We start from the raw sequence: 27,678 nt of genomic DNA, 5'->3' as shown, positions 1-27,678 counted from the left end.
TTGACAAAGCTTGGGCTCTTTTTTAGAATCAGCCACATATCCTGGAGGACAGACATTGTCACCTTTCTAAGCCTATGCTTGCACAAAGGCCCGATTGACTTTTTTCCCCGTTCTCCTGAGCTGTCGATTTCCATATCTCATCTTTTCCTCATCTTTTTTTTTTTCTTCCCATCATTTAATTCTGCATTTTTGATTAGCAACCTCACTGTGTTTCTCTTAATAAGTAGCAATTCCCATCCCCTTCCAAACCATTCTTCATGACCTATCTTTTCCCATCCATTCATATATTTTCCCTTGCCCAGCTCCCACTCCCATTTCTTCCTGTCACAAACTCCAGCTCTGAGATTACCCTCACCCTCTGCCATCCCTTCCTCTCCAGTGCCTTCAGCTTTTCTCTCTCCACAGTTTGATTTTCCTTCTTCCTCAGTGCCAGCACCTGACAGAGAAGGAGTTGCTGATTATATGTCTTCATTGTAATTAAACTGGGCCAGAGCCCATTCTCTGGCACTAAGAGCAAGTGGCACAACCTGGCTCATGTCCATACAGCTAAACTCTCTTCCTCCCATAACAGGATGACTTTATCCTTTCTGCCTATTGGGAACAGCCCTTGGCAAGTGCTGCTCCCTGAACCCTGCCCAAACACAGTCTCTGAGAGTACTCCCTAAGACAAGCCAAAACTGTGCCAGGGAGCATGCTAATAATTAAACACTATACACTGTGCTACAGGACTTGGTGCTGCTTTAATTTACTCATAAAAATGCAGCTGAAAGATTGAGGGGGAAATGTCCTTGCTTTCAGCCCATGCCACAGCTATGGGGGTCAGGGAAAAGCTGACTCACACCCATTTTGCAAGGAGGGCAGGCTCTGAAATGTGAATGTGAGCCTCTTGAGCTGGTTATCTTTCAAGCATAAACTTGGCTAAATATGGGCAAAGTTTTTTAATCTGGTGGGGGTGTGAGAAGCATGTCTTTGATTAAATTCCTGCCCTCCGGCTGCTGCTGCCAAGCTCCTGCCCCCAAATATGAGCTTCCAAACAAGGGTTTCCTAAGGATTTTTAAATCTGAGTGAAAAACAAACATCTTTTTTCCTGCCTTTCCCCCCTCCCCCCCCCAGGTGTGGATTGCAGAATTCAGCTGAAAGAGAACACCCACGTGGGAAACTTTGGCTCCTTCAGTTAGCATTTAACAGAATCTCAAGCAGTTGAGAGCAGGGTCATCCTGCATGTGGGCAGTGTAAAGAGTTTCAGCAGTAAGTGGTAACACCTCTTTCTGTCACATGTATGTGTGGGTACATGTGCAGACCTGAGGACTGATATTTGGCATAGCTCCATTGGCAAATAGTATTTATCTGAGGCCAAACCTCCATCCAAAGAAAGGTTCTAAGCTTCTGGGATGTGTTTGGGAATGATGCTTTGAACTGGATTACGATGTATGAAAGGAGGATTAGTGCTGGTCCACTGGCTGGGTAAATGCAAGGTGAGAATCCTGTGTAACCAGTGACTCTGATATACACACCCCCTCCCATTTTTCTTTAATATCCTGAATGGATTTGGGATGAAAAGTGCATATACATCCTGGTGTGCAGCACACCTAGCAGTGTATATATAGCTTCCCAAATCCCAGCAGCACTATGTATTGAAATGATCAAAGTAGTAAAGTTTGTTTCCACAACTTTGGAATTGCTGTATACAGCCAACAATAAAACTAATAAAGACTGTATTACTTAATTCTTACGTTATTTCTAAAATAAACATATGTATTTTCTGAAGATTTTGCTTGTCATTTAAGCATGAAATAATGGGGAACCTCTATTTCTAAATCATTCGTTGAGGGATTGTATTTTTTTGTTTGTTTGTTTTTTGGATACATAAATCTGTAGATTGGCGCATTGGCTCTCTGCCAAGAAAAGTCTTGAAAGCTTTTTGATCAGTGAGTGTTACCTGGAACTTGTCTTGGACGAAGGTTTCAGATTTGACCCTGCAGATGGTGGTTTGTTCATCCTACTTTATGTAACCATTCCTTATGCATATTGTGAGCAAGGATTATTTAAACATGGAGATGGCCATAGTCTTCCACATTACATTTTGTTCCTTATTCCCCTTACTTCCTTAACTCAAGCTGCTGCTCTGGGATTTTGTCCTTGGGCAGTAATCGCTGTGTAGGAGGCCGGAGTTGGTTTCCTCAACCCCTTGTCCGGCTCTGTGATCCGCAGACATCTGCTGCAATACAGCTGCACACCTTAGCCTGGAGTGAAGGTTGTCCTCAGTCATTCTGGTGAGTGCAAGGATGCTTGCTTCTGTGGTTTCCTTTTTGTCCTCCAATCAAAATCCTATTGTCTTTGTGTGAAGTCAAAGCAGATGTTCAAATTACTTGTGTATTAGCACACAGTAAGCCCATCCAAGGCAATGGAAAAATCTGGATGGCCCTATCTTGTGTTAGAGGCATAAGTAATTGTGCCTTTGTGCACTCTGTGGGGACTGACAAGGCTGTTTCACTGGGGAGAGATTGGCAGCAGAAGACCATTAATGTGCAGATAAAGGAAGAGCGTTATCTCCTGATGTTGTTTAAATCATTGGCAAACTTCTCTTTGACTCCAGCAGAGATGGAAGCTGAGCTGAGATGTTTGTCTTTTTATGGACAGATTTTTCATTGCAGCTCAGAGATAAAGATTTTTTTGGAGAAGGAAGTCAGTGACTGTCAAGACAGAAAATGGCTGTGAGACCAGCAATTGCATTGGCAGATCTGAGTGCTGTGGGACCCATACATAAAGGCTTGAGCAGGCAAGAAGAGATTTTCAAGTGGGGAAAACAAATAGTACAGAGCGATGGGAGTGAAAGCTAGACCACTTGAGGAGAGGTGGTTGGTGTTAGGAGTGGTCCACAGGGCTCAGCACAGTGCAGAGAGCACACAGATCTCAATGTCTGAACTCTGCTTGATGTGTCACTTATGTGGCTCAGCAGGCTCATAGTGGAAAGGTTATCAAAAGAGTGCCAGCCTCTGTGAGAGAGGATGAAAACAGCAGAATCTATAAACAAATACAGACTCAACTGCAGTCTAAAACTTGTTCAAATAAATCTAATGCCTGCTGTTGATTTGCTACCCTTCACATCTTTCCAAGTTCCCCACACAAATTCTACAGCAGTTTGCTCTGAGAGGCTGTTTTCTTCAGCCTGTGAACTGCTCCGGGCTTTGCAGCTTTGCAGTTTTTGGCACAAATATTCCCACTTTCTTTCTCCTCCTGCCCTGTGTAGGTGGAAGCCCTGTAGAGAGAACAGCAAGGTAAATAGAGCCGAGCGGAAGATGTTCAGGGCAGCTTTCCACTGGGGAAATCAAGGCCTTGTGCTGAAAGCCAAGTGTCCTCGGCTAGACCTCATTTCAGTTCAGTCTGCCCTCATCCACAATCAGGAGGGATTTCAACCTTTCCAGAGCAAGCCTGGAGTAATAGCTGAAAGAGCTTTTGGATTTTTATGGATTTTGGCTCAGAACAGGCTTCTTTCCACTCCACAAGGAAAGTACACTGATAGCCTGATTTATGCACCTTCATTTTTTGGTAGGGCTTTATGAAGAATTTCATGAGAGAGTGTTGGCCTCCCTGCCTGGCTGATGTGTACGGCCATGGGCCATACTGCTGATGACAAAAGGTGTGATGACAGGAGTGACTCTGTGTTTCTCTCTCTTTTGCTCTTCCTCCCAGCTTCTCCCAGCTACACGGTGCTTCTGGTACTGGCATGGTGCTGATGTAGATCTTCTGTGAATTAGAGCTTTTACTGACTGAGCATTGTTCTTACATTTTAGCGAGGTATGTCAATCACAAGAGGATCTCATAGAGGAGTTAACACAAAGCTAGGACCACAGTGGGTGAAGGTGGAGAGTGTACATGGAGGAACACCTCAATTTGGTCGCTGTTAAATCAGTTTACAATGTCTCATGTGACTGCAATGTCCCCAAGGCTTCTGTCTAACACGTAAACAAAGTAAGAGAGTGAAAAAATGCAGCATTTTCTCTTTCTTCCCCTTTTCAAGTACTTTTCTCAAGTGTTTGCCAAGAACTGGGTTCTGTGTGTTTATGTAAATAACCACAGTACAGCACCACGGTTAGAAAGCCTTTAATACAGTTCTTAATCTTACTAGCTTCTTCATGTAAGCTTTGCTAGTGCTGGTGAATCTGCTCTCTGCTGTGCCCTGCTGAAAGGCTTTAAGAGATATTTATTGCCTGTGTGACTGCTTCTACCTGAGGGAGATGCTATTCCGGTGGGAGCACCAGGGAGGCGTGACGCACTGTGCCTGGCACTGCTGATCTTCCTGGCGTACTGCTGGCTTGAAGCCCCTCTCTGTGCAAAGGATTGTTGGGCCAGAATCTATCACAGGTCTCGGAAGTAATTTGTGAACTGATCTAATTAAGGGATGGGACTGTTGTATAGGGAAGGGCTTTGCTGCGGCGGGGAACACTTTATCTTGGATACACTCTTGCAGCCAGTCCCAGCTAATCAAGTGGAAATCCCCATTGGTTTTTAATAATTTGTCTGTCAAATTCTGCATTTTAAAGAAGGCACAAACTGAAATAATTTTCTGAAGAGTTATTTCTCTTCCAACCAAGGATTGCCTCAGCCTGGGACATGGTGGGCTGAGCTGGATGGTGGCAACAGCATCAACAGTCCCAGATTGGGTGAGAGGTAAACTGAATCCAGGGTCCAGGCACGGTGCCCAACCACAGGAGCAAACTGAGACTAAGTGAGAGCTGGAGGCAAGGCCAAGCATAGATCCAAAGTCTATTTAGAAGACATAGCCAAAGACAGGATAGGAGATGATCTACAAGGTAGTGCTACGCCTAGACCAGCCAAGAATTTGCTGTTGCTTCTTTATTAATCAAGATGCTGTGTAATTATGATACTTCCAAGTCTCTGCTTTATATCCAGAAAGTTTTAGATTCTAGATGTCAGGAAAACAATGTGAACCAATAAGAACAGTGCTGTATAGTCCCTAAAAATCAGTTATGACAAAAATATTTGTTACTTTCAGTGAAATATTTCTTGGATTGTCTTCTTTTCAAATGGAATTTCACAGGGCTTTTTGGATATCTCTGACCTAATTTAGAATAATCAATAAGCATGCTAGAAATAGTGGCTTTTGAAATTTATAGGCTTTATGACTATAGATTGTATGATTTTTTTTAATGAATGATGTTAAGAGAGCAAATTTGCTATCTGTCTAGAGGTGAACTGTTTGAAATATTCTCCAATATTTATGAGAGAAAAGCTGATCTTTTTGTTGCCACGTGTATTTTCCCAAGAACTCAGACTTGTCCAGTATAAGAGGTCAACTTGCAATAAATTGTGGTCTGATTTCTGGATGGTCCTGTGTAGAGCCAAGAGTTGGACTCAATGATCCCTATGGGTCCCTTCCAACTCGGACTATTCTGTGATTCTATGAAATTGTCTCAAGACCGAAGCAAGTACATTTTGTTTTTATAGTGTCATCGTCATGATGTCAGATAGTTGTCTGGTGTTCAGAAGAACATGTGCCATGTAGAATTTGAGGGTGCTGTTGGGTACAGCAAGATCAGAATCAAAAAGCAGCTATTCACAAAGCTCAGCAGATTACCATTATTACAGGTAGCTTTCTTCTTTTTGTAAAGCACTTAAAAGGCCAGCTTTGTAAAAGCAAGGCATGGTTATTACTGTTTATTCCTGCGTTATTATCTCTGTTCCACACCACTGATTTTGTTTCATTTATCAGTCAAATTTTACATTATTAATGGAGAATAAAATTCAAGGCTTAATTTCAGAAGAACAAAGCCTCTGCTCTTAGCATGACCATTAGATTATCCCTATAACTGTCTCAGACACCTTTCTCCTTTGCATGGTACATCACCTCTTCTAATGTGGTAAGGCAGGAATTTTCCTCATAAATGTATGTGTTTTTTGTTTTTGAAGGGACAAAATGACCTCAGAATGGACTTACTGTCATCTTTCTAGCTTCTGTGAGAGCAGTGAGAATGGTTAACTCCTGGAGTCAGCAATAGAGAGGGATGGAGTCCCATTGGTGCAAGACACATAAGGAACTTAGCTGCAAATCCAAGAGGACCTGAGAGTGGAAAGTGGGACAGTCCAGTGGGTGCAAATCGGGATCCCTGAGGAGAATCCTGTGAGTTAATTACTAAGAAGCTTTGGGCTTTGCCTTCCGACTCTGGGACCTTCTGACCATCACTTCCTTGCCTTCCCTCTTCTCTTGCACACACCTACCCATATCAGCTTCCTTGTCCTCCCTAAGCTTTGATCTACAGCTTTTCACCCGCATCTCTTCTGCTTTGCTGGGTCTTACACAGAATTAAATTGCTTGCTCCCCACTTCCTCATCTCTTCATTGTACAGACTTCCCATGCAGACAAGGCAGAGATCTCTGGAAGACATCCTTGGAGAAAGAGTAAAAAAAAAAAAAAAAAAAAAAAAAAAAAAGGAAAATGTAAGTAGTTATATCCTCTACAGTGCTATGCAGATTCCCTGTCGACTTTGGGAGTTCAGGCTTGAGAAATTAGGACGTTTAACCAGATGTCAGGGATGGATCGATGACTTCAAATGTCTTAATATTGCAGTGCCTAAAATTGCTGTAAAAGGGAATAGGAGAGATTAGATACAGCACTGAATGGAAATCAAACAGCTTTGACATGTCTTTGGGCACCTGACATGGGAGCAGCCAAAACCTCTAATTACCTGGAATTTTGGCTTCACTTAGTACACTGGAAAGCTGAGCACCAGGCTTTCCTTTAAAAGGGAGTTAAACATGCAGTATTTCAACTGTATTTATATTAAAAAAGAAAGAGAGAAAAAATCCATCTGCTTTTTTGTTTTGCACACAGAGAAACTTCAAAGACTTCCTCATTGTTTATTTTTATAAATGGAGTTATAAAAACATATATACAACTGTACAAATACACAGCATTGAACAACAGAGGGGCGTGTGTATGTGTACATATACACTCACACTAAATTATAGATTCATGGTGGATCCCAAACCGCTTATTTATGTAAACAAGCCCTGAGTGCAGGGCATGATCCCTCAGAAAGTACCGCCCTGATAAGAAATCGCGCTTTTGGATGAGCAGGTTGGGGAGCTGCACGTTGGAAAGGACAGGAAGGGTCACCTCCTGCTGGACGCATGGTGATGGAACATCCCTGGTCTTGCTGGGGCTGCAGCTCTGGTCCTGCAAACCTCGCTATTTGAATCTGATGGCAGCAGCTTTCCCCTTCCAAGTGCCATATCACTCCCTGGCACACTGTGTGCCTTGGCTGAATCCTTCAGTGCCCTGGTGGCTGTGTGTGAAGCTGTGCAAAGCTTGGCTGAGCATGGCAGCGGCTGCATCTTGTACCTCTTGTGTGCAGGATGAACCAAGGCAAATCCTAAGTCGTCGCGTTGCATTTGGAGTAGTGACAACTCTTCAACATATGGAAAGGGGCCAGCTACCAGACCAGCTCAGTTTTCCTTGTTTAATCTCTTAAGCACATTTTCAGGCTTAACTGCTTGAGTGGCAGAACCCCCATCAGCAATTTAAAAAAGCAATTATTGTGAATCTGTTCAGAAAATACTTTTATCTGCGAGATCCTGCCCAGCTGCCGCATAATGGAAATGGTATGTATCACCCTGAAATATTAATTGATAAGATTTATGACCTTAAAAATATTATGAAGAACAGAGTATAAGACATGCGCAGTTTGGCTCTGTCCAGGGGGGACACAGCATTTTAATGAAAGAGTGCTAATTATCACAAAAAAATGGTGGAAAATTCTTTAGTGGAGAAGAAAAGTTCTGCGTGTGATCAGTTGCGCATTATGCCCTTCGTGTAACACAAAAGAAAACACACCAGATAGGTTACAGCTCTGCAAATCCCTACTGGAAAAGCTGCACTTGCAGAGCATTTTTCAGAGCTGTGTGCTCTTCTGAGCCTCCATTGCAGAGGCGTGCACGGCAGCTCTGCTCCCTCTCATCTTCCTGCTGCTAGCTGCTCAGTTTTCATAAGAACGAGCTATTGTCTGTAGTTATTGAATGACATTTCAGAGAATTTCCATCTGTATTTTATTGTGCATGCCGTGAAACTTCCACCACCCTCCACCGGTTATCGCGGTGTCGGAGATTAAAGAGAGCCACTGGCTCGCCTAATTCACCACCTCGCTCCTGCTCAAGCTTGTCCTATTTTCAGAAGTGTTTACCTGATTAGCACATGCAATTACTGATGTGTGCATAAGGCTCAGCTTGGGTTTTGAATGTTCCCTGAACCTTTCCTTCTAGATCAAAGCTCCCACGTCCTCCCGCGCTCCATCAGCCTCCCGCTGCAGTCAGTGCGACTTTGGCTGTTAACTTTGGCCCGTGAGCACATTCCTGCAGCGCAGGATTAGGTGTGGGCTCCAGCACTGTGCTGCACCACGACCTTTGTTAGACACGGCATCTGAGCCGCGGTGTTTTTACATTATCAGTCAGTGGTGAATTCCTTACCCGTTTTTTTAATGACTTTTGCAGAGAGCGGTCAGATGCTATTAAAGTTTTACTGAATTAAATTGAAGAAACTAATTTTGCTCTTAGTATTTTATTTCAGTGTGTAACTTGATTTTTAAGAAGCACTTTGTATGGCGTGGCCATTTGCATTTGCTTTATAAGCATAACATAAAGGTTTCCCTGGAGTCATGGATAAATTGCCTTCTACGTCCCCATCCTAATTAACACCATGTATGTTGCCTATCTCCTTATAATTCACCCCCGTGCACAGTATATAGAACATGATTGGAAAAATAATTTGAAGCAATGAGAAAAAAAAAAAACTTTTGTCATATGTAGGATACAGCCAAGTACATTCCCAATCAAATTAGATTAAAAAAGAAAGGACAGCGGCACCGAGACATCCGGCATTGAAAATAGACACCGAAGGCTTAATTAAAATGTGTGGCTGTGTTTTTAAAGGAGACTGCAGCAAAGGGCAGACACAAAACCCTTCCTACTGAACAGTGCGGGGACCTGGCCATGTCTCTCTGACCAGGTTGAGGCTGCTCCAGTCCTGGGGAGAGTTCCCAACCCTACAGCTCATTCTGCAGCTCCAGTAATTGCAGGGCTGGGGTCTGCCATGCAGACTGATGAGCTGCTGCAGCTGAGTAAGTCCACATCTTGCCTTGCAGCAGAGGGGGGCAAGTCTCTGAATGCTTCTAACTAGATTGTAAGTGCTGTCTGAGCAGGCTGTGGGGATTTCTCATTCTTCTTCCTTTTTTCCCCTCCTTTTTCCCTGTGGAGCCTGGAAGACTAATGCGATTTGGAGAGAGAGCAAGTGTCAGAGGGCTCAGTTCTCTAGTGCACCAGCAGTGGGACCAAACTCCAACTGGAGAGGTTAACCCCTTACCCCCTGCTCGTTCACACAAGTTAATCAGATCATGTGTGTGTGATCCAGGACATTGCTGCAGGACATTGCTGCACCCTGCATCAATTACACACAGAGGCAGGCAAAGAACTGAAGCAGCCCAAAGCCACTCGACAGCAGCACTTGTCACCTCAGCCAAAACAGCTGTCACATTGTCTGGGAACTGTCCCACCCCTGGAGGTGTCCAAGGCTAGGTTGGATGGGGCCCTGGGCAGCCTGGGCTGGTGCCTGATGTTGTGGCTGGCAACCCTACCTATGGCAGGGGGGTGGAACTAGATGGTCTTTGAGGTCCCTTCCAACCCAAACCAGTCTATGATTCTGTGATCCACCACCCTTGTGCTCCTTTCAAGCAACTCTCCATCTTTTCCATGGGATCAGCAAGCTTGGGACCCCATGAACCTTCAGACTCTTCCTGCTGCTGGGCTCTCCTCTGTAGGAATTGTCATGAGAGACTTTTAAAGTCGTGTTGCACTTACCAGAGGAAGAAAAGAGAAAAATATAAATATACGGTCATTGTTTCTACCCTTGCACTGAAAAAATAAACATTGCCTTTTGATGCTTCAGAGAAGAGGTGGTGTCATTTCCTGAAGGAGAAGGAGGGGGCAAGAGGACTGAGAAGAAAGGCAAGTGGGAAAACAAATGCTTTTGATTTAAAATAAAATAAATAAATGTATGTGTTTGTATTGTCCAGGAAGAGAAAAAAAGAAAGAAAGAAAACCGTCCACCCTTTTCAAAAACCACTGATTTTCCATTGTAAAGAAAGAATTAAAAAACAAACACAAGTTCCTTACTTGCTGATTGATTTGGGTAAGTAAATGCAATACAAATTTTCCTCCCTGTGTTGTTTGGTAACAGCCAGCCCTCTGTCCTTGTGCAGGTGTTCAGGGAACAGGGTTCACCCTGAGCCTCCTCAAGCTCAGAGTGGAGACCAGAAGACACCTCTTTGCCCTGAGTGAGAGCTGGGGCTCCATGTCCCAGCATCACCCATATGCGTGTGTTTATGCTCATCCTTCCACTGACACTGAAGCAGGACCTGGTACAAATCCACATCTTGCTGACCTCAGCTTGCATCAGCTTGCTCGGCCCGACCTGGGGAAAGGGATGCTCCCACACATTGAAATGGGTGGGATTGCTCCACACTGATCCTTGTGTGGAACAGGTTGGGATTGCTCCACACTGATCCTCATTGGAACAGGTTGCCCAAGGAGGTTGTGGATGCCCCATCCCTGGAGGCATTCAAGGCCAGGCTGGATGTGGCTCTGGGCAGCCTGGTCTGCTGGTTGGCGACCCTGCACTCAAGAGGGGGGTTGAAACTAGATTATTGTTGTGGTCCTTTTCAACCCAGGCCATTCTGGCTGTGATGATTCTATGTACCAGAGACTGGGAAAGAACACTAGTCTGTTCAGCTTCTAATTTTACTTGGAGAGAGGACTGTGTCTAATATAGGCTAAAGGAAGAAGACAGTATCAACTAATTGGTTACAGCTTCACAAAACAGCGCAAAAGATACATTGGTGGCATAGCCATGGTGGTATAAGGGATGAAACTAAAGCATTCAAAAGCATTTTGTACCAGAAATGACTAAATTAGCTTCAGCTAAAGGCAGCTGAAAGAAATGTGCCTATCTGAGCAAAGCCTGCCAAAATGAGCGAGCTGGATCAACCCCATACACATAGAGGCAATCTTCTCTGCAGCCCCACATATTTTACAGGTATGGTTTAGTGTGACTTGAGAGCAAACTTAATGTACTTCTGCCTTCTCATGAATTCTGACTTTTCTTCCCTTCCCTTCCCTTCCCTTCCCTTCCCTTCCCTTCCCTCTTCCCTTCCCTTCCCTTCCCTTCCCTTCCCTTCCCTTCCCTTCCCTTCCCTTCCCTTCCCTTCCCTTCCCTTCCCTTCCCTTCCCTTCCCTTCCCTTCCTTCCTTCCCTTCCCTTCCCTTCCCTTCCCTTCCCTTCCCTTCCCTTCTTTCCTTTCCTTTCCTTTCCCTTTTCTCCTTTTCTTTTTTTCCCTTCAGAAGGAAGAAAATCTGCCCTGAGCATCCATTGCTCCTGCGTGGGTAATGAAGCATTTGCTCTGGGAGCTTTGGTCACTCTGCTACTCACTTGCAAGGTGCTGGGAAGCTGCTCTGCATTCAGCAATGCTGCAGGTATTTGAAATGCCAAAAAAGTCAAGCATGAGATGTTTACTAATTGGGAAATGCATATCTTGTAGGCTGAAATGGAGCATAGAGAGGAACTGATTCAGGGTGCTGAAACACAAGCTGAAGCTTATTCGCCTCTTATGAAGGGAAAGGATAGTCACAAACCAAATTCTTCCCTGCATTAACCAAACTGCCAATTGCTGGGTACAGCTCTCGTTAAATCAAATCTTTCCTGCTCTAAACTGCAGCTGTCAGTTCTTTAACTGAATATATTGACTATGAAACCTATCACTGGAGAAATCACATCCATATTCTATTCCAAACATACAGTGGTTGTTTACCAATCTGTGAACTCATAAATAAGGTACAAAAGAAGAGTACGATTTGGAATTACATAAAATGCTCCAAAAACTCCCCTAGGAAATTGAGATCTGCTTTCCTGGTCACTGCAGATGAAGCTTTGTGCCTTCCAGCTTTGTGCTTTTCCTTCCAGCTTCTCCTTTAGGATACAAAATCATGTAGTATGGTACTAACACTTTTTAAATAAGCTTTGCTCATCAATACAGTACTAATGGGCTGATGGGCAAAGCTAGCTAGAAATGCAGATGAGATTATGTAAGGAAGAATACGTATTATTATGAAATGCAACAAAGTCATATTTCAGGATTTCCCACAGATTGGGAGTGGGAAGTAAATGAGTGGAATTGGTCAGCGTGAAAATCAGACAACTTTAGATTTTCATCTTTTGAATATTTTTTTGAGACCTGTGCAGTCTGTGACTGCATTTATTATATTCTGAGAGTATCCCACAGTGCTGGTTTTCTAATTTTCTAGCTCAGGTATGCATCATGGCCTTGGACACCTACAAGGATGGGGCACCCACAGCTCTGGGCAGCAGTGCCAGGGCTTCACCACCAGTGAAGGTTTTCCCCTCACATCTTATCTGTATCTTCCCTCTTTTAGTTTAAAGCCATTTTCCCATGTCCTATCACCATCTACCCATGTAAAAAGTTGATTTTCCTCTGTTTATAATCTCCCTTTAAATACTGAAAGGCCACGGTGGGGTTTCCCTGAGTCTTCTCCAGCCATCCTGCTTTTTAGCACCCTGAGCTTCAGTGGGAAAGCTCTGCTTTTTGAAAATAGCTTTTCAAAGCTCCTCTCTTTGTCTCTGGAAGGGTTAAAAACCAAAAGCCCACATTCAGATAACCAAGAGAGTGGTTCCAAATATTTTGTCTCGAGCCCCTTTCTGGTAAGGATCCGCAGACAGCTTTTGAGCTGTGCACGCTTAGCACGAAGCAGTGCTGCGGTCACAGTCAGGAGCTGGGCTCAAGCACACTGTCGGGCTGGGGCTCAGCAGAGTGGGGCTTAATTCCTGGAGCTGACATGGCTTTCCTGTGTGATTTTTGGCCAGTCACCAAATCTCTCTGGGCCTCGTTCCCTGTCTGCAAAATCACACCTCTCCGACCTGCTGCCCCTCAAGGGAGTGAGGAGAGGCCGCCTGTGAGCATGTGTGTGCAAGTGGGGGGCTTGCCTCTCGGACAGGGCCCCCAGACAATCTCACAACTCCAATCATGAGATAAAGCAAGGAGATTATCCTAAACGGTCTGGCAGATGTTGGAGAGACTCCAGGCCTGGTGCGGTCGGGAGGTGCTGTGAAGGCTGCTTGTGCAACGCTGAGGAGCCGTGCTGTCCTTTTGCAGCTCGCTCCGGTGAACAATCCGTGATTTATTTATTGCGGAGCAGTTTCTGAGTCACCTTTTTCTCCATGTAAAACAGTGAGAAAGTGAGTCATTTGGAGAAACACAGCCTGCAGCACTCGGCTCTCACCCTGCTTCCAGGGGAGGGGAGAGCCCTGCAGGTGGGCTTGGAGGGAAAGCAGGAGAAGCAGCTTGCTTCTCCCCGAGGATTTTCGTCTGACCTTGGAAAAGTCACGTAGCCTCGTTAGGATTTAGGCCATGAACTGGGAATAGAAACCTGGCCTTGCATGGAAGGGTGTTTTTTTATAGGATGACACTGTAAGAGCTGTGAGACTGTTGGCTTCCGTGCTAACAGGGTCTTTCCAGGAGCCTTGGGCAGGGAGGGTGATGAAAGCACAGATGTAATAATTGGCTGGAAATATGTAAAAGGTGGATGCAAAGATAGAAAGGGCATGGCATTCCCCATGGATAGAGGATAGGAAAAGAAGTACTATCCTGAAATTACAGAAAGGAAAGAAATAGGGTAATTGTTAGGAAAAACCTTCTGAAAGTGCAGTACTGCATGCTGGAATGGATTGTCTGGGGAGAGGGAGGACTCCTCGGCCTTGGGATTTTAACCCTGGTTAGATGCACATCTGCTTGGGGTGTCCAGGTGGGGCTGCTTCAGTCTGGTTTTTTTGTTTTTTTTGCTTTTTGGCTGCATGCAGAGAGGAGCTAACTGCATTCCTTGAGCAGGGTGGCTTTTAGCAGGTCCCTCTATGACTAATAGTTTCAGCATATCTGAGTGCAAAGATGACAAATATTTAACTTGCCTAATTATTTGCTTCACTCAGTCTGTCCTAATGTTCTTTGATATTTTTCCTTCTCCCAGTGGCACGGATAAGTAAACTCAGTGCTTTCTTTTGTCTGTGTAAAATTTACCTCTCTGTTCATCAAACCCCTCCTTTCATACTGCCATCATTCCTTGCTGCCTTCTGGTCCATCTCCATTTGTGAGACTACCTCCATCCTGCAGGCATCATATACCTGTTTCTGGCTGCACACATTTGCTAATCAAGGCATTTTATAATGGTTGGCCTTTGGTCTCCTTCTCCTGCTGGTTCATTGAAGTGTTCAAGCTTTCTGGATGCTGCTGCCCAGAGTTCAGAAGGAACATCAGCAAGGCTGGAACTGTAGAGCCTTCCTGAGGTGTTCATCTAAGAAATGGGAGAGTGGATGAAACTCAGGGATGCATAAAGATTGGGATAGGAAGAACTTGGTGTATAACCTCCAGAATGTTTCATTATTTCACAAATCATTGCTAGTGACATTTCTATCTGAACAAGGGGATGAAGGAAGGTGTCTTTCGGGAAGAGAGGAGAAAAGCATCTCCTTCAGCTCAAGTAGAATCATAAAATCACAGAGTGGTTTGGGTTGGAAAGGACCATTAAGATTACCTAGTTCCAACCCCCTGCTATTGGCAGGGACACCTCCCTCTAGACCACGTTGCTCACAGCCCCATCCAACCAGGCCTTGAATGCTTCCAGGGAGGAGACATCCACACCCTCTCTGGGCAACCTGTTCCAGTGTCTCACCACCCTCACAGTAAAGAATTTCTTCTTAATATCTAATCTAAACCTGCCTTCTTTCAGTTTAAAGCCCCTCATCCTGATGTAGATGCCTTTATAAAAAGTCCCTCCCCAAGTAGACAATGTGAGGGATGTTGGGTGCCCTCTACAACAGCCATAGATGGAAATGGTGGGTAAGAAAACTCAAGTGACAAGGACAAAAAGCTGTGAGCTGGGCCAAGTGAATGGTCTCTGCATCAGCATGTGGGCGTTTACAGCCATCAGAGCTGTGAGCTTCTACGGAAATGAATCAGGTTGAATATTAACAACTTCTCAGAAAGAGTGGTGATGCAGTGGCACAGCTGCCCAGGGAGGTGGTGGAGTCACTGTCTCTGGAAGTGTTCAAGAACCATGGAGATGTAGCACTGGGGGACGTGGTCAGTGGACATGGTGGGGTTGTGTTGATGGTTAGACTTGATGATCTTAGAGATCTTTTCCAACTTAATGATTCTAATGAGAGGTCAAGAATCTCGGAATAGTTTTAAGAAGGAGCTTGACAGATTTTCAACAGTCTCCTGAGTCCTTCCAGTCCTACGTTTCTAAAAAGATGCTGGAGAAAAAGAAGAGCTAGAGATAGGATAGCAGAAACATCAAGACAGCTCTCTGAAAAGAGACAGCAACGAATTAGAAATGTGTGAAGGGAGAAGTGGAAGCCGATGAGATAAAAGTTGAAAAAAAAGAGCAAAAAATTCTGAAAAGCACACCCACCCTCTATCAAACAGTGCAGGGAATGCAAATCAAGCTTTGCACCACCCCCTCCTCATCAGATAGGGACTTCCAGTAACACTGAAAGGCACATCTATCCCTCGTTGATGCAGTGTGCAGGGAACCTGTGGGAAGCAGCTGCCATTAGGCATCACTGAGCCAGGGCATCTAGCAGGAAGGATTAGAGCTGGAGAGGGGTAGTGAGAGCATCTGTGGTTATGTATGTATGGATAAAAATAAGTATTATAAATGCACAGGCTTCCAGGCACAGACAACCTCAAACTCCTCAGGGCTAAGAAACCTCCCTTACAAGTAGGTTATTCCATAACTCTCCATGGCATTAGCTACTGTCAGAGACAGGATACCGGACTAGATGGGCCCCTGGCAATTCCTCTACAGAAACTGTATTTCCAAAATAAAGATCCTGAAAAAAAAAAATCCCTGTAACAAAGAAGAAATTATTGAGTTGTTTATTAAATAAATTCATTTGAATAGGGAGAACAGCAGATCCTTTGTTCTCCCTCTCAGTTTGAACTGTGGGGCTCGGAAGGGAAAATGAAACCACTGCTCCAGGAAGCAGAATAAGGTCCTCAGTGCTTGCTTCTAGTAGAATAAAAGGCCTATATTTAGAGGATTCCAAGTATTTGAGATATACTGAGCTGGTGGCTGTTTTGGGCAAATTTCCAAACCCATCTGATTTTCCACATAAGTGAAACATTTCAGTAACATAAGAAGTTGCAAAAAAGAGCTGAAAATGGTGGTTTGCTATCTTTGCAAGGGCTGAAAATGGTGTTTTGCTATCTTTACAACCCAATCTGCCATATTTAATGCAGTTTTGAGAGAACGCGTATGATGGAATTTGATGCAATTGATATTAAACTGCATCTGATTTTAGAACGCTCTGAATGAGCATGTATAGATATACACTGGGTAACGTATCCAGGCTTTTCTCCTGTTCATTGCTTGCTTAATTATTCATTCACCCATTGTCTTGAGACACCTGTCTGTCTATCTAGCCATATATCTACCTATCTATCATGGGATGGCTTGGGTGTATTACAGCATAAGATCTCTAACTTTGTGCAGAATGTAGTGCCTTTGGTTTAATAGCTCTAATAACTCTATTTTAAAGGAGAAATACAGATGCATGAGACTCTGATAAAGGATGGCAATCGCAGTGCCTCAGTGAATCACTGTAACAGGTACGGAGTCCTCTTGTCAGTAGTTTGCAGATACCTTAGGCTGATACAACAACCATGCCAGATACAAATTGCATCTTACTTTAAGAGAAGTAAGTGGTTTTTATAGCTACCTTTGGAGTATCACAGTGGAAATAACAGCAATTTCTGTTGTGAGCCTTCCATCACCCCATGCAGATCTCGCTTCCTTCCCTCCTTTTTTGATTGATCATACATTTTGCATAGACCATTTGGATTTGTGATTCCTATGCTTGTTCTCTATCTCACAGTAAATCTTCACACAGAGGAAAATTACAGTGTGAGTCTTTGATTTCTGCATCAGTTTTGTGTGGCCCAAAGGCACTTGTCCTAGCTCTTCAGCTCTTTTAGTGCTGCCTTTATTATGACGTGATCTTTCAAGTGAGAGCTGAAGACAGCTTCACGCTTCAGATTTGCCTCTGTGCCTCGAGTTTTGTAATAGCTGGCCACAACTAAAGGCTTCAAATCAGCAGTGGACAACTTTAAAGTTTTTTCTATAAACAGAAACTTAAGTGGAGTTTAGATGGTGTGACATAAGGATAAGTCAGACAGACTGTCATCAGATGCAATGTCATGAATGCCTGCAAGTCACTCACTCCTGAGAGGCAGGATGTGCTGTCAGTCCTTGCTGCTCTGACTGCTCACAGCCTTGCATACACGGCGTGTTTCCGCACAGGTGCCTCAAACACTCATCTGCTCTAGGAGCTGCTTAGAGAAGACCCAGCTTGTGAAACTCAAGGAAATTCAGAAAATTCTGTGATGCTAACAAACCCAGGCATCACAGAGCTAAAAGAGAGAGAGTGGGAACACATCTGAGATAAATGGGTTTCTCCTGTGTGACCCATGAGCACCAGCGAACATCATGGAACGACTTCTAAGGGATTGTGAAAAGGAAATGCCCAGGAAAGGAAATCTGCTAACAGTGGTACATATGTCATGGAGTTATTTTTATTAATGCACATGTGACAAAGATTTTATCCTCTCCTTAGTTAGGAACTGTTATGGGGTCACCACTAGCTAAATATTATCCTTATTTTATAATCCTCCAGGATTGACATTTCCAAAATATTCATTACTTTTGGTGCAGTGAAAAAACCTAGCATAGGAAAGGAAGAAATGTTTCTTTTCTCCAAGCATTACTAAAATGACTTGTTTCAACCTATTTTTAAATGTTTTGGTAGTGCTTTTTTCAATATTATATAAATAGAAAACCCGACAAATTGCTACAAACAGCAGCTTAGATCAAATCTGTATTGCTGACTGATTTGAGGAAAAATATACATGGAAGCTCTCTATTTTAGACACATTGGAGAGATTAAGATGTGACCTCCAGTGCTGTTCAGTGGCAACCAGTTCTGCAGATTCAGAGCGTTTAAGCTAAGCAATTACCTGTACGTTAACTTCTACTGAAAAGAGATGGATAGAAGTCAGGATAACTCCACCTCCTGGAAATCACTTCTTTGTGAATTCCTTGCCCTATTCATCCTTGTCAAGGTTTGTTCCATTGAGCATGTTCTTCTGAAGTTTGGCCTTTTAGACTCAGGAGAGGACCCCCCTGATAGACCCATCTGCAACATGTAATGCTTTTAGAGCCTTTCATGCTGCTCCATTTTCCTAATGTTGCCTTCATTATCTTCTATTTCTTGTCCTATTATTTTTCTTAGGAAGGATGTTCTGATTCTAATACTTCACAACCTTTTAAAAGCCATGAACATCTATTTGAAGGCCTGACTCTGTCCTCTGATGCCACTTTGTGATGATGATTTTGCATGGCCTGCTTGCCATTGAATCATATCTGAAACAAATCTCACTGGCAGGCACTATGCTCAAGCCTAAAATGGCACCTTCCAGAAAGCACTCTGGTGCTGCTCTCATCCAGCAGCCACTTTGCAGCCATTTCTCACAGAAAGAGAGGTGTCAGCATTGACCTTGTACTGATGAAATCCTTGGCTGATCTCGACAAGGTTCACCTCCCTCAATATTAGTGCTGAAGCTGACATCCTCTGGACTCCACAGAGCATGACTGGGAACAGCACGACCTGCGGAGCCCAGCAGAAGGAAACACATCAAAATAAATACCCTTTTTCTCGTGTGCAAGGGCAGAATTGATACCCTGGTCAAAAAGCCAAGTGCTGCCACAGCAGTTCTTGTTGTAGGCATGTGTTTATTGGCTTTAACAAGGTGTCGGAGAGTATGCCTATCCAGACTTGTGGAACAGATATTAAAACATCCCTTAAAAAGATTCGTTATGTGTGGTCAATGTGGTGTGAAGAGTCCAGGGTCTTAACTACTAGATGGGAGCAAAGATACAGAATGCCTTGCGTTGAGGTTTCATATCACACCTGATAAATTCGCTTCCTGAAAAGGAGGGTGTAATCACTGGGCAGATCTGAAAGATCCTGATGAGGCACTGTAGGCTGCATCCTTACAGGAGGCAAGCTGTTCCACCTGGGTACATCCAACCCTTTAATTTGACAAGTGCTCCAAACTTTGCCTGTGTGCATCTCAGATCTCCAAAGGAAACTATTGGATCTGGTTGATGAATGAGTCTACACAGCACAAGCCTAGAGTGAACCCAACTAGTGTAAGTTATCTTGGGACCTGCTTCATCTGGCTTTCTCCTGCCCACTGCAGGAATAGCCTTCTTGTGACAAAGTGAGAGCCCTTGTGACTGCAACACGAGACCGTGTGCTTGAACTCAGAGTGAAAAAGGGAAGGAAGGAGTGATGGAAAGCATCACCTGTGCTGCCCTTATGGAAGTGTATTTGATGGAGCCATACTGTACTCTTTGTACAGTACTGCTTTGTAGAGCTGCTACAAAGATTTAGTGGAAACAGCAAGTGTGGAAAATATTTTCTATTGACAGAACAGCTAAGCTAACTTTACAGTGGAGACCTTACCTCTCGCATTATCTGGCTGCTGGGATTTAAGCCCTAATCCTTTTCATTTTTTTTACTTCCAGTACCTTGTGGCTCGAGGTGTGCTTGATGAACAGAGTTGAACTGGAATCTTTGAGCAGGAATCCTCCTAAGTCTGAACACTGGAAAACTGGTGAAGAGTGAAGTGGGAAATACATACTTGTGGGCTCCCAGGCTCCTGTGCCTGGCGGACACTGCAACAAGATCCAGCACAGGTGAGATCTCTCCTGGCTGGTTGAATCTGGTCTAAATCTGCACAACTGCTGAAGGTCTACTCCTACTCCATACCCTTACACTCATCTCCGCTTCAGCATGATTTCATGCCACCTAACAAACCCTACAGAAACAATAGAGTGGTTTCTTTTCAGGTGGCTTAGGTCTGCAAGCTAGGCAAGATAGCTGAGTGCAGGGAGGAGGCAGTGATGTCTAGTGAAGGTAGCTCGTATCTCTCAGCACAAGTCCACTGCTCTGCAGCTTGGGACGAAGAGCTGCTGCTTGTTCCTGAGCCAACAGATTCTGACTAGCTTCACTCACTGCTAAAGAGCAGCATTTTGCTGCACAAGCCATCATGTCAGCTTTACAGTCATGGTAATTTCTCCACGGCAGGCAGAGGAGCTAGCCCTCACTGAGGCATGCAGTCATGTTATGCTTTGAACATAAGCTGATTTTGCTTTGGAAGTAAGATACCACATTTCCTGGCACCCACACACTGAGCATTCTCTCCTCTCACACACATGCAGCCAGTTTTCGGCTTTGAATCCTCTGTGTTGAGAATAGTGATAGCCCGTTTCCACCCCCCCCCAGATTTGTTCACCGTGGGTGATCAGCCATTTCCAGCTTCTTCAGAGACAAAACCTTTCTTTGCTTTAATCTTTGAGGGCTGCAGAAGTGACAGAGCAATGAAAGATGGGAATGAAATTCTCTGCCAGCCTTCATGCAATTATTAAGCACTACATTCAGAAGCTTTACTTCTACAATATATGAATAAAGGCAGAAACAGCATTTCACTGCAGATTATCCATCCCACCTGGGTCAGGACAGGATGCCACGATGTACAGTGCCAAAAAGAGCATGGTCTGACTTTGAGCCAGGCTGGAGTTTCAGAGTTGGCAGCTGAAATCTCATTTCATCACAGGTGGGAGAAAGTTTCATGGGAAGAGAGGAGACCTGATGCACACTGAATGTGAGTGTTCACCTCACAGCCGTGTGGCAGCTCTGCCCACAGCAGGGAGTTGCAGCTCAATGATCTTTAAGGTCCCTTCCAGCCTAAGCCATTCCATCTATGATTCTGTCGAGAATATTTATTTGCATTGCCTGAGCAGGTAACACTTGCAGAATAGAGGCCCTTTTTACAATGGTGGATGTAGGCTAGCAAGGTGACTGCTTCAGGAAGATGCTGTTGCTGGACCATTTTGCAGTTATAGACTGATTTGGGCTGGTATTTGACTTAGAAGGCAGGAGAATGGTGGAAAGTAGGGGCACCTCTTTGATGCTTATGCTGAACTGAAGGGATCCCTGTGTCATATCCTTCACAGTGTATGTATAATAGTGGTGGCTATTCTTATTCAGCTCTATAGGAGCAGTTCTCTTCTGGCTAATTCACCAGCTGTGTGCTAACTGGCAGCTTCTGGGGCTCACATAAACAATGGTACATAGTGCACATATACCATAGGATTAAAAAAAAATAATAATCCTGCTTTGTCTTAGGCATAACTAGTAATTTGACCTTGTTTTTCTTCCGTATTGTAGTACTATACAGTATCTGAATACTATTCTAAAACTCTGCTCTTTATTGGAAACTTGTAGAGATGTCCCTGCCTATAGCAGGGGGTTGAAACTAAAAGATGTTAAAGGTCCCTTCCAACCCAAACCAGTCTATGATTCTATGATTCTAAGCTAAATGTTTAAAGGCATCCCCTGCCCAGCCATCATCCTGAGTCAGTATTGAAAGACAGAAGTAATTCAATGAAATACTGTTCATTAATTAGACTGTGGCCTGGATCAGAACAGTGTGGGTTCTGAACACAGAAGCTTATTTCTGTTTGGTTACTGAAGGATTTGTGAAAAGGCTAGAGACAAGTTTAGAAGATGGTTCAAGAGGAAAGCTGCTTGCTGGTGTAAATGCATTAATTATTGAGACAAATTTAGCTGGGTGGAACACTGCATAAATCAGCACATGGTCTGAAACTTTTATGGAAATAATTGCATGTGCCTTTGCAGATGTCGAATTTCTAAGCGCCAGAGCTTTGGAGCTTGCAAACACGAAGGCAGACGTAAGAGGACCCGGCTGCTTTCAGGTTCCTGCTCAGCCAGACAGCCGAAAGAGATCTAATTTCTCCTGCAAAAAGTGAGACTGAGTGTCACTGTTGAAATTCCATACACTTCCCATTTATTACTCTTATGTGAAGATGTATTGTAGATAGTCACAGAACCAGAACAGACAAGTTTACACTAACTCAGACTATATGACAAGCTTGCCAAAAACTTGAAATCATTGTGGGATATCTGATAACACATTATTAGCACTGCAAAGTAGCTGAATATCCCATGATCTTTCCTTCCTTGCCTTTCTCAGAATCTAAGTAGAGCGCTCCTGTTTCAGGAGATTTTCAGAGGCTCCTTCACATTGTTATAGATGAAATCTACCTTTTTTTAGAAAAACTTTTTTTTTTTTTTTTTTTTTTTTTTGTGATGGACTTTCTTGCAAAATAGTAGGCAGTGGTAGCAAAATGATGGTTCATATATATGGTCTGACTCTGAAATGGAAGATGTAGCAAAATGCCTGATGAGAAAGGCCCATCCTTTTGTATTGGTGTGAAGATGACATTAGGTAATGCTGTATGTGTGCTTACCCCCACACTGATGTAGGAAATCAAGTACAGGGATCAACTTACCATGACTGATTGCTATCCCATTTAAGGTTTCCTTGCTGTCCAAATTCCTTAACCAATATTGCTTCAGCTGCTTAAGGAAAAGAAACATGAACGTTTGGTCTTGATTCAGCAAAGTACTTTAGCATTCATCTAACACCAAGCACACAGGAAAACTGATTTTCAGGGGTCACGACCAAAAAGCCACACGAATAGGAGAAGGATAGCTCTGTTTTCATCTGAATAGCTACCTCCTTCATAGACAGTTTTTAAGTCAGACTCTTGCTCAGAGTTTCCTTATTCACAGAATTCCTGAGAGTTCTGCTAAAGAGGTACCCACATAACCCATGGGGGAATATGCTTGCCTGGCAGGAGATGTGGGTTAGGCTGCCTCAGCCAGTGGAGCCCTTTAGCAGAAGCAAGCAGCTAATGCTTTGGTTGAGAAAGTGCTCAATTACATCGAGATTGCCTGGGGAGGACAGGGAGTCTGCCATTGGAGGTCCGTAAGGATGATCTCCAGGAACAGTGCAGTCAAGCTGATCCTTTGTGAGAGCAGGATGATGGAGCAGATGACTGCCAGAGGTCCCTGGGGGACTTCATGGTCCCAACAGAACTGTAATAACATGAATAAAAGGTCAGATGTTTTACACCTCTTTTGTGTGCCCTGTAATGGAAGAGTGATAGGTAACTGTTAAATCAGTTTTTATTGATAAAATGCCAACTATCACTTAATATTTTAATCTGTAGGTATGGATTTCACCATAAGATGGAAACCACTAGATCCTAAATCACTATTTTTTTCAAGCATGTTTTCATTTTTATTTGTTCATAACCTGAACAATTTGATCTTTAGGATATGATTGTAAAACACAGTTTCCTGTAACCGTAAATTTTGTGAAAAACACAGATCTGATAAAACAGCTTTTATTTCTTTGTTGGATTGACAGCATGTTCCCTCACACTAGCTGATATTTTCAAATTGCTAGGAGCAAGTTATACATTAAAGGAAGAAAAAAGAAAGAAAAGAACCTGGAGAGACTGATACCACATGTCACGTCACTGATACACAATATGGCATTGCCAGGATAGACTGACTGAGCAAATCACCAATTTAATTTGGAATTAAATGCACCAAGGTGGATATTTTTTACAATTAGTGATGATGTGGCTCAAGAAATAATTTATTCCTTCTTTCTGGGATAACTGATGAATTATGTGCTTGTGATGCATGCTGACACGGTGTAGTCATACTTCTCAGAACAGATGAATGGCTGAGAAAACCCTCCCTGCTACACAGTTATTACTCAGCTTGCATCACATGGGAAATAGGTCTGAGAAGAGTGACTACAGCTTTACTGCATGGAGAGAGCTTGAAAGCCTGCTGCTGGCTGCAAAAGAAGCAAAACTCCCTAAAACTCCTCACTGTCTTTTGGAAGCATTGAGCTACCAGCATAAAATTTGTCTGGTATAGGAAGCAGTGAGTTTAGTCTTAACTCTGGGAAGAGGCACTGCAACCACAAAGAGTGGTTTCTCCCCTCCCAGCATCCTGGGTGGATCTTGCACCCAGGTAGGCTGGGCCCAGAAAACCTGTTGAGTCTTTTAGCATGTCCTGGAAGGCACAAAGGGACACGAAGGGCAGAAAATTTGTCTCTGAGGATGAGGAAGATGCCTCAGCTCAGCTTGCTTGCTGAACTATTGTGACATATCACCAACAGACACATGGAGTTTATCTCAGTTGCATGCCTGCCATCTTCCTAGTTATTTCGGAACACATCTTGATAGGTGAGGTCATTTGGTGAGTCAGGGAAAGGCTATGATTGAGTGTATGCAATGTGTGAACATCACTGTCTGTGACTGGCCAGCTTCCTTTTTTCCTTAGAATAGCATCTGGGAGCTGAATGAACCTCCTCACTTCTGGTGGGCTGACCTTTGGAGGAAGCGGTAGAAAATCAGCTGGGAGTAACCAGCTATTCAAAACAGATCAGAATTCTAACCAAAAAACTTCCTGAAAGGGTGGCAGGGGAGAGGATGTGGAAACACCCAGGACATTCAGAACCTCCTAGCCAGCAAACTTTTGAAAAGAAACAACAAAGCAAGGCGGCCTCTCCTCCACTAATTGAGAGAAATAAAGAGTTGAAATACCCCCTGGAACTGATGGAAAATCAGGTCAGAAACAGAAATACTCATGCATTCACTCTACTGGAGGGTAAAGAATTTCCAAACCCAATTTCTTTTGTGGAAACCTGGCTTCCCCAGGCTCGGAACGAGATGCTGAGAATGTTCCACTGCATGTGGTGTGCTGGTTCAGGATCCCTGCCAGGGCCATCTCTCCCAATAAGAAGCAAAACAAAATCGAGCTGCCAAGTTTCAAATGTTCATGGGAAAGGCAGGCTCATGACTGTAGAGAGTGCAATGAGGAAGCACAGGTTCATTTACTTCCAATTCAATCTGACTGTCCTCACTTGTTTTGCCGTGGCCTCAAATAACATGGTTTCTTGTACTGACAGAGCCCAGTGAAAGCACATCCGCAATTTAAGATAAGAGATGAAACTCATGGAAACAAGAAACCATCTGGGGCATCGTGTGCTGTGATGCCTCTGCTTGAGAAGTCCAGAAGCAGATGTGAGACCCTTCTGTGGAGGACAGCCTTCAAGTCTATGCAGTGCATGTCCTTTCCCTTATACTAAATGCTCTCTCTTATTCCTCCCGGGGCTTTCTTCCCCTATCCTTTCTTTTTCATGATTGTAGTTTTCCTGCCAGTATGCTGACTGATGATCTCTTGTGGGCTATTGCCCTGGTTCAAGTGTGTGGTTGCTCTTGAGACTTCCAGTCACTGCCAGGAAGCATCAGTGTGATACGGGGCAGCTCCCAGGTCTGCACAGCCCCAAAGCTGCCCCATAGAGGCGTGATCTTATGATTTCAGTGATTTTCTTCAGTGACACCTCACTGCCATTAACCAGCTCACTGCAACACTTTGAGCACCCAGACAGCCTCTTTCGAAATATTTTTGATGCTGTCTTGATATAATGTTGTCTCTTCCTCAGCATTTTAACTTTTGATACTATGTCAAGTACATGGAAAGAAAAGAGAAGAAAACTCTCGTAATTGTCTGGACAGGTGAGTCTAGGACCATTTATAAAATTGTAAAAGGTACTCCAAAAATATTGAGGTTAATCATCTGTATTTTAATTTAAAAATATTTTTAAAACAATACCTAACAAAAATAAAACAAAGGATAAAGAAAAAAATATACTTGTTGTTCAGTTATTTGCAGGCTTTCTTCTAAAGATACTCTGTGTGAGGGACCCCTGAGCTGCTAGGGCAGCTGGAGAGGTGTCTATATTTTGACAGAATGGAAATATACTAGTGCTCATTAAACCTGATTGGGTTTTTATTTTATCAGCCAAGCCCCTTCAGATTTTGCCGCATCAACAACTGTTCGAGTTCCCCCTCCAACACAAGCCTCTCTTTGTCTTAATGTCTTCCTCCTGATGTGATGAATCACTCTGTGAAGCTGCTGGCCTCTCTCCATTGCGTATAGGGTGCTCAGGCCATCTCGGAGGTTGTGAACTGGGAGGGGAGAATTTAGGAGTGCATATGCACATGATCTTCTGTGCCCCAGGAAATGAAAAAAGGGCTGGCAGCAAACCCTGAGCAGCACTGCTGTCACCAGCACCTGGCAAAACCCTTGTTTTCAGCTCAGGAGCTCACGTACTGCATGTTCCAAGGCGGCAGGTCCAGGCAGGAGCAGGGAGAGGTCTCACGGCCCCAATGCACTTAGGGCAGACCAAGCTGTGACTCAGTGAGCAAACACAGATGAGCAGTAAAGCATCGGCTGGCCTTGCTGCTGATCTCTGATGTCTCTGTTTGCTTCCCAAAGGATTGAGCAGTGAGGGAATAACCAGATAAGGCAAAAGAAAGGCAGAAAATATTTGCTTCCTTTTGATATAAATGTATTTCCAGAACAACATCCCTCAGTGATGACATTCTTATAAGAAAGAAATAGTAAACAGAAATAGTAAACAAACCAAATTCATATAAGTCACTAAATAACAACAGTAATAATATGAGTATTTTCAACTAATACTTCATATTCTTTTGCAAACAAGAGGAGAGTATGCACTAGGGAATGGTGCTGCATCATCTAAGAAATAGGAACTCCTCTGTTTCCCTAATTCTTCCTAAGTTGTGCCGGGGGATGTTCAGGTTGGATACTAGGAAAAATTTCTTCTCAGAAAGACTGGTGATGCATTGGAACAGACTGCCCACGAAGGTGGTGGACTCAGTCTCTGGAGGTATTTAAGAGAAGAGAAGATGTTGCCAAGGCATGCTTAGTGATACAGGGGGGATGGGATGATCATTGGACTAGATGATCTTAGTGCTCTTTCCAACCTTAATGATCCTATGATTCTTTCTCTCTGGTGTCCCATCAGTATCTTATTAGGCCATCACACATGGGAGAGAGGCTCTGAAGAAATCCCACTGATCTCATGGTACAACTTATCATTTTGCAAGTAAATCCAGCCCTTGGGAACTGAGGGTGCTTTCTTGAAAAACAGTTCTTCCTACTTTGTTGTTTGGGACATGCTGTATAAACTTTGGTAGAGGCTGCATAACGTGTTGGTAAAGGCACACAGAACTGACACTGTGCTCCAGCTTACATCAGCATTGCCATGCAGTAGAAAATACTTCCTCACCTCCAAAAAGGTTGTTCACAGACATTCTGCTGACCCAAGGAGAATGTTCTTTGGCATCTTTCATGTCTACCAGCAGCGAGGTTGTTGTGAAAATTACCTCAGCTGAAACAGTTTACAAGCAAGAGATTAGCTGGAAATAAGGTCACCTGGGAAGAACACCCCACCTCCAAGTTTTCTATGAGACTTCAAACCTGTGGCTGTAAGGGAGGCCCTAGTGGTGGGTGCAAACAGGAAAAGGTTCAGAAGACAAAGTTCATGTTTCTGTTAGCAATATTGTACCAAATCATTCCCAAATGGTATAGACTGCTGAGGATTGCTTTTCTTCAAGCTGAGCTTGGTGTTTCCTCTTTGTGTCCCCAGGATGATGGGCTCATGTTGAAGGTGAGTGAAGGGTAGAATCTGTGGGGCTGTTTTCTCCTCCTTGCTAGTCAGTG

General features: G+C 43.7%; 1 protein-coding gene across 1 annotated transcript in view; it reads left to right on the top strand.

The window, feature by feature from the left end:
• Positions 1-25,775, top strand: part of LOC146544354 (uncharacterized) — a 34,275-nt gene extending 8,500 nt beyond the window's left edge. The window contains exons 6-12 of the mRNA XM_085225766.1: positions 1,114-2,273; positions 5,932-10,201; positions 11,409-11,540; positions 16,675-16,744; positions 19,722-19,892; positions 21,898-22,024; positions 25,055-25,775. Coding sequence (XP_085081892.1) covers positions 10,063-10,201; positions 11,409-11,540; positions 16,675-16,744; positions 19,722-19,821 — 441 coding nt within the window. The 5' untranslated portion in view covers positions 1,114-2,273; positions 5,932-10,062 and the 3' untranslated portion in view covers positions 19,822-19,892; positions 21,898-22,024; positions 25,055-25,775. The remainder of the gene's footprint in view (positions 1-1,113; positions 2,274-5,931; positions 10,202-11,408; positions 11,541-16,674; positions 16,745-19,721; positions 19,893-21,897; positions 22,025-25,054) is intronic.
• The last annotated feature ends 1,903 nt before the right edge of the window (positions 25,776-27,678 follow it).

Source organism: Meleagris gallopavo, chromosome 5 (assembly GCF_905368555.1).
Source record: "Meleagris gallopavo chromosome 5, MGAL_WU_HG_1.1, whole genome shotgun sequence".
Taxonomy (NCBI): Eukaryota; Metazoa; Chordata; class Aves; order Galliformes; family Phasianidae; genus Meleagris; species Meleagris gallopavo.
Note: the sequence above shows the minus strand (reverse complement) of the source record. Positions and strands in the feature narration are given on the sequence as shown.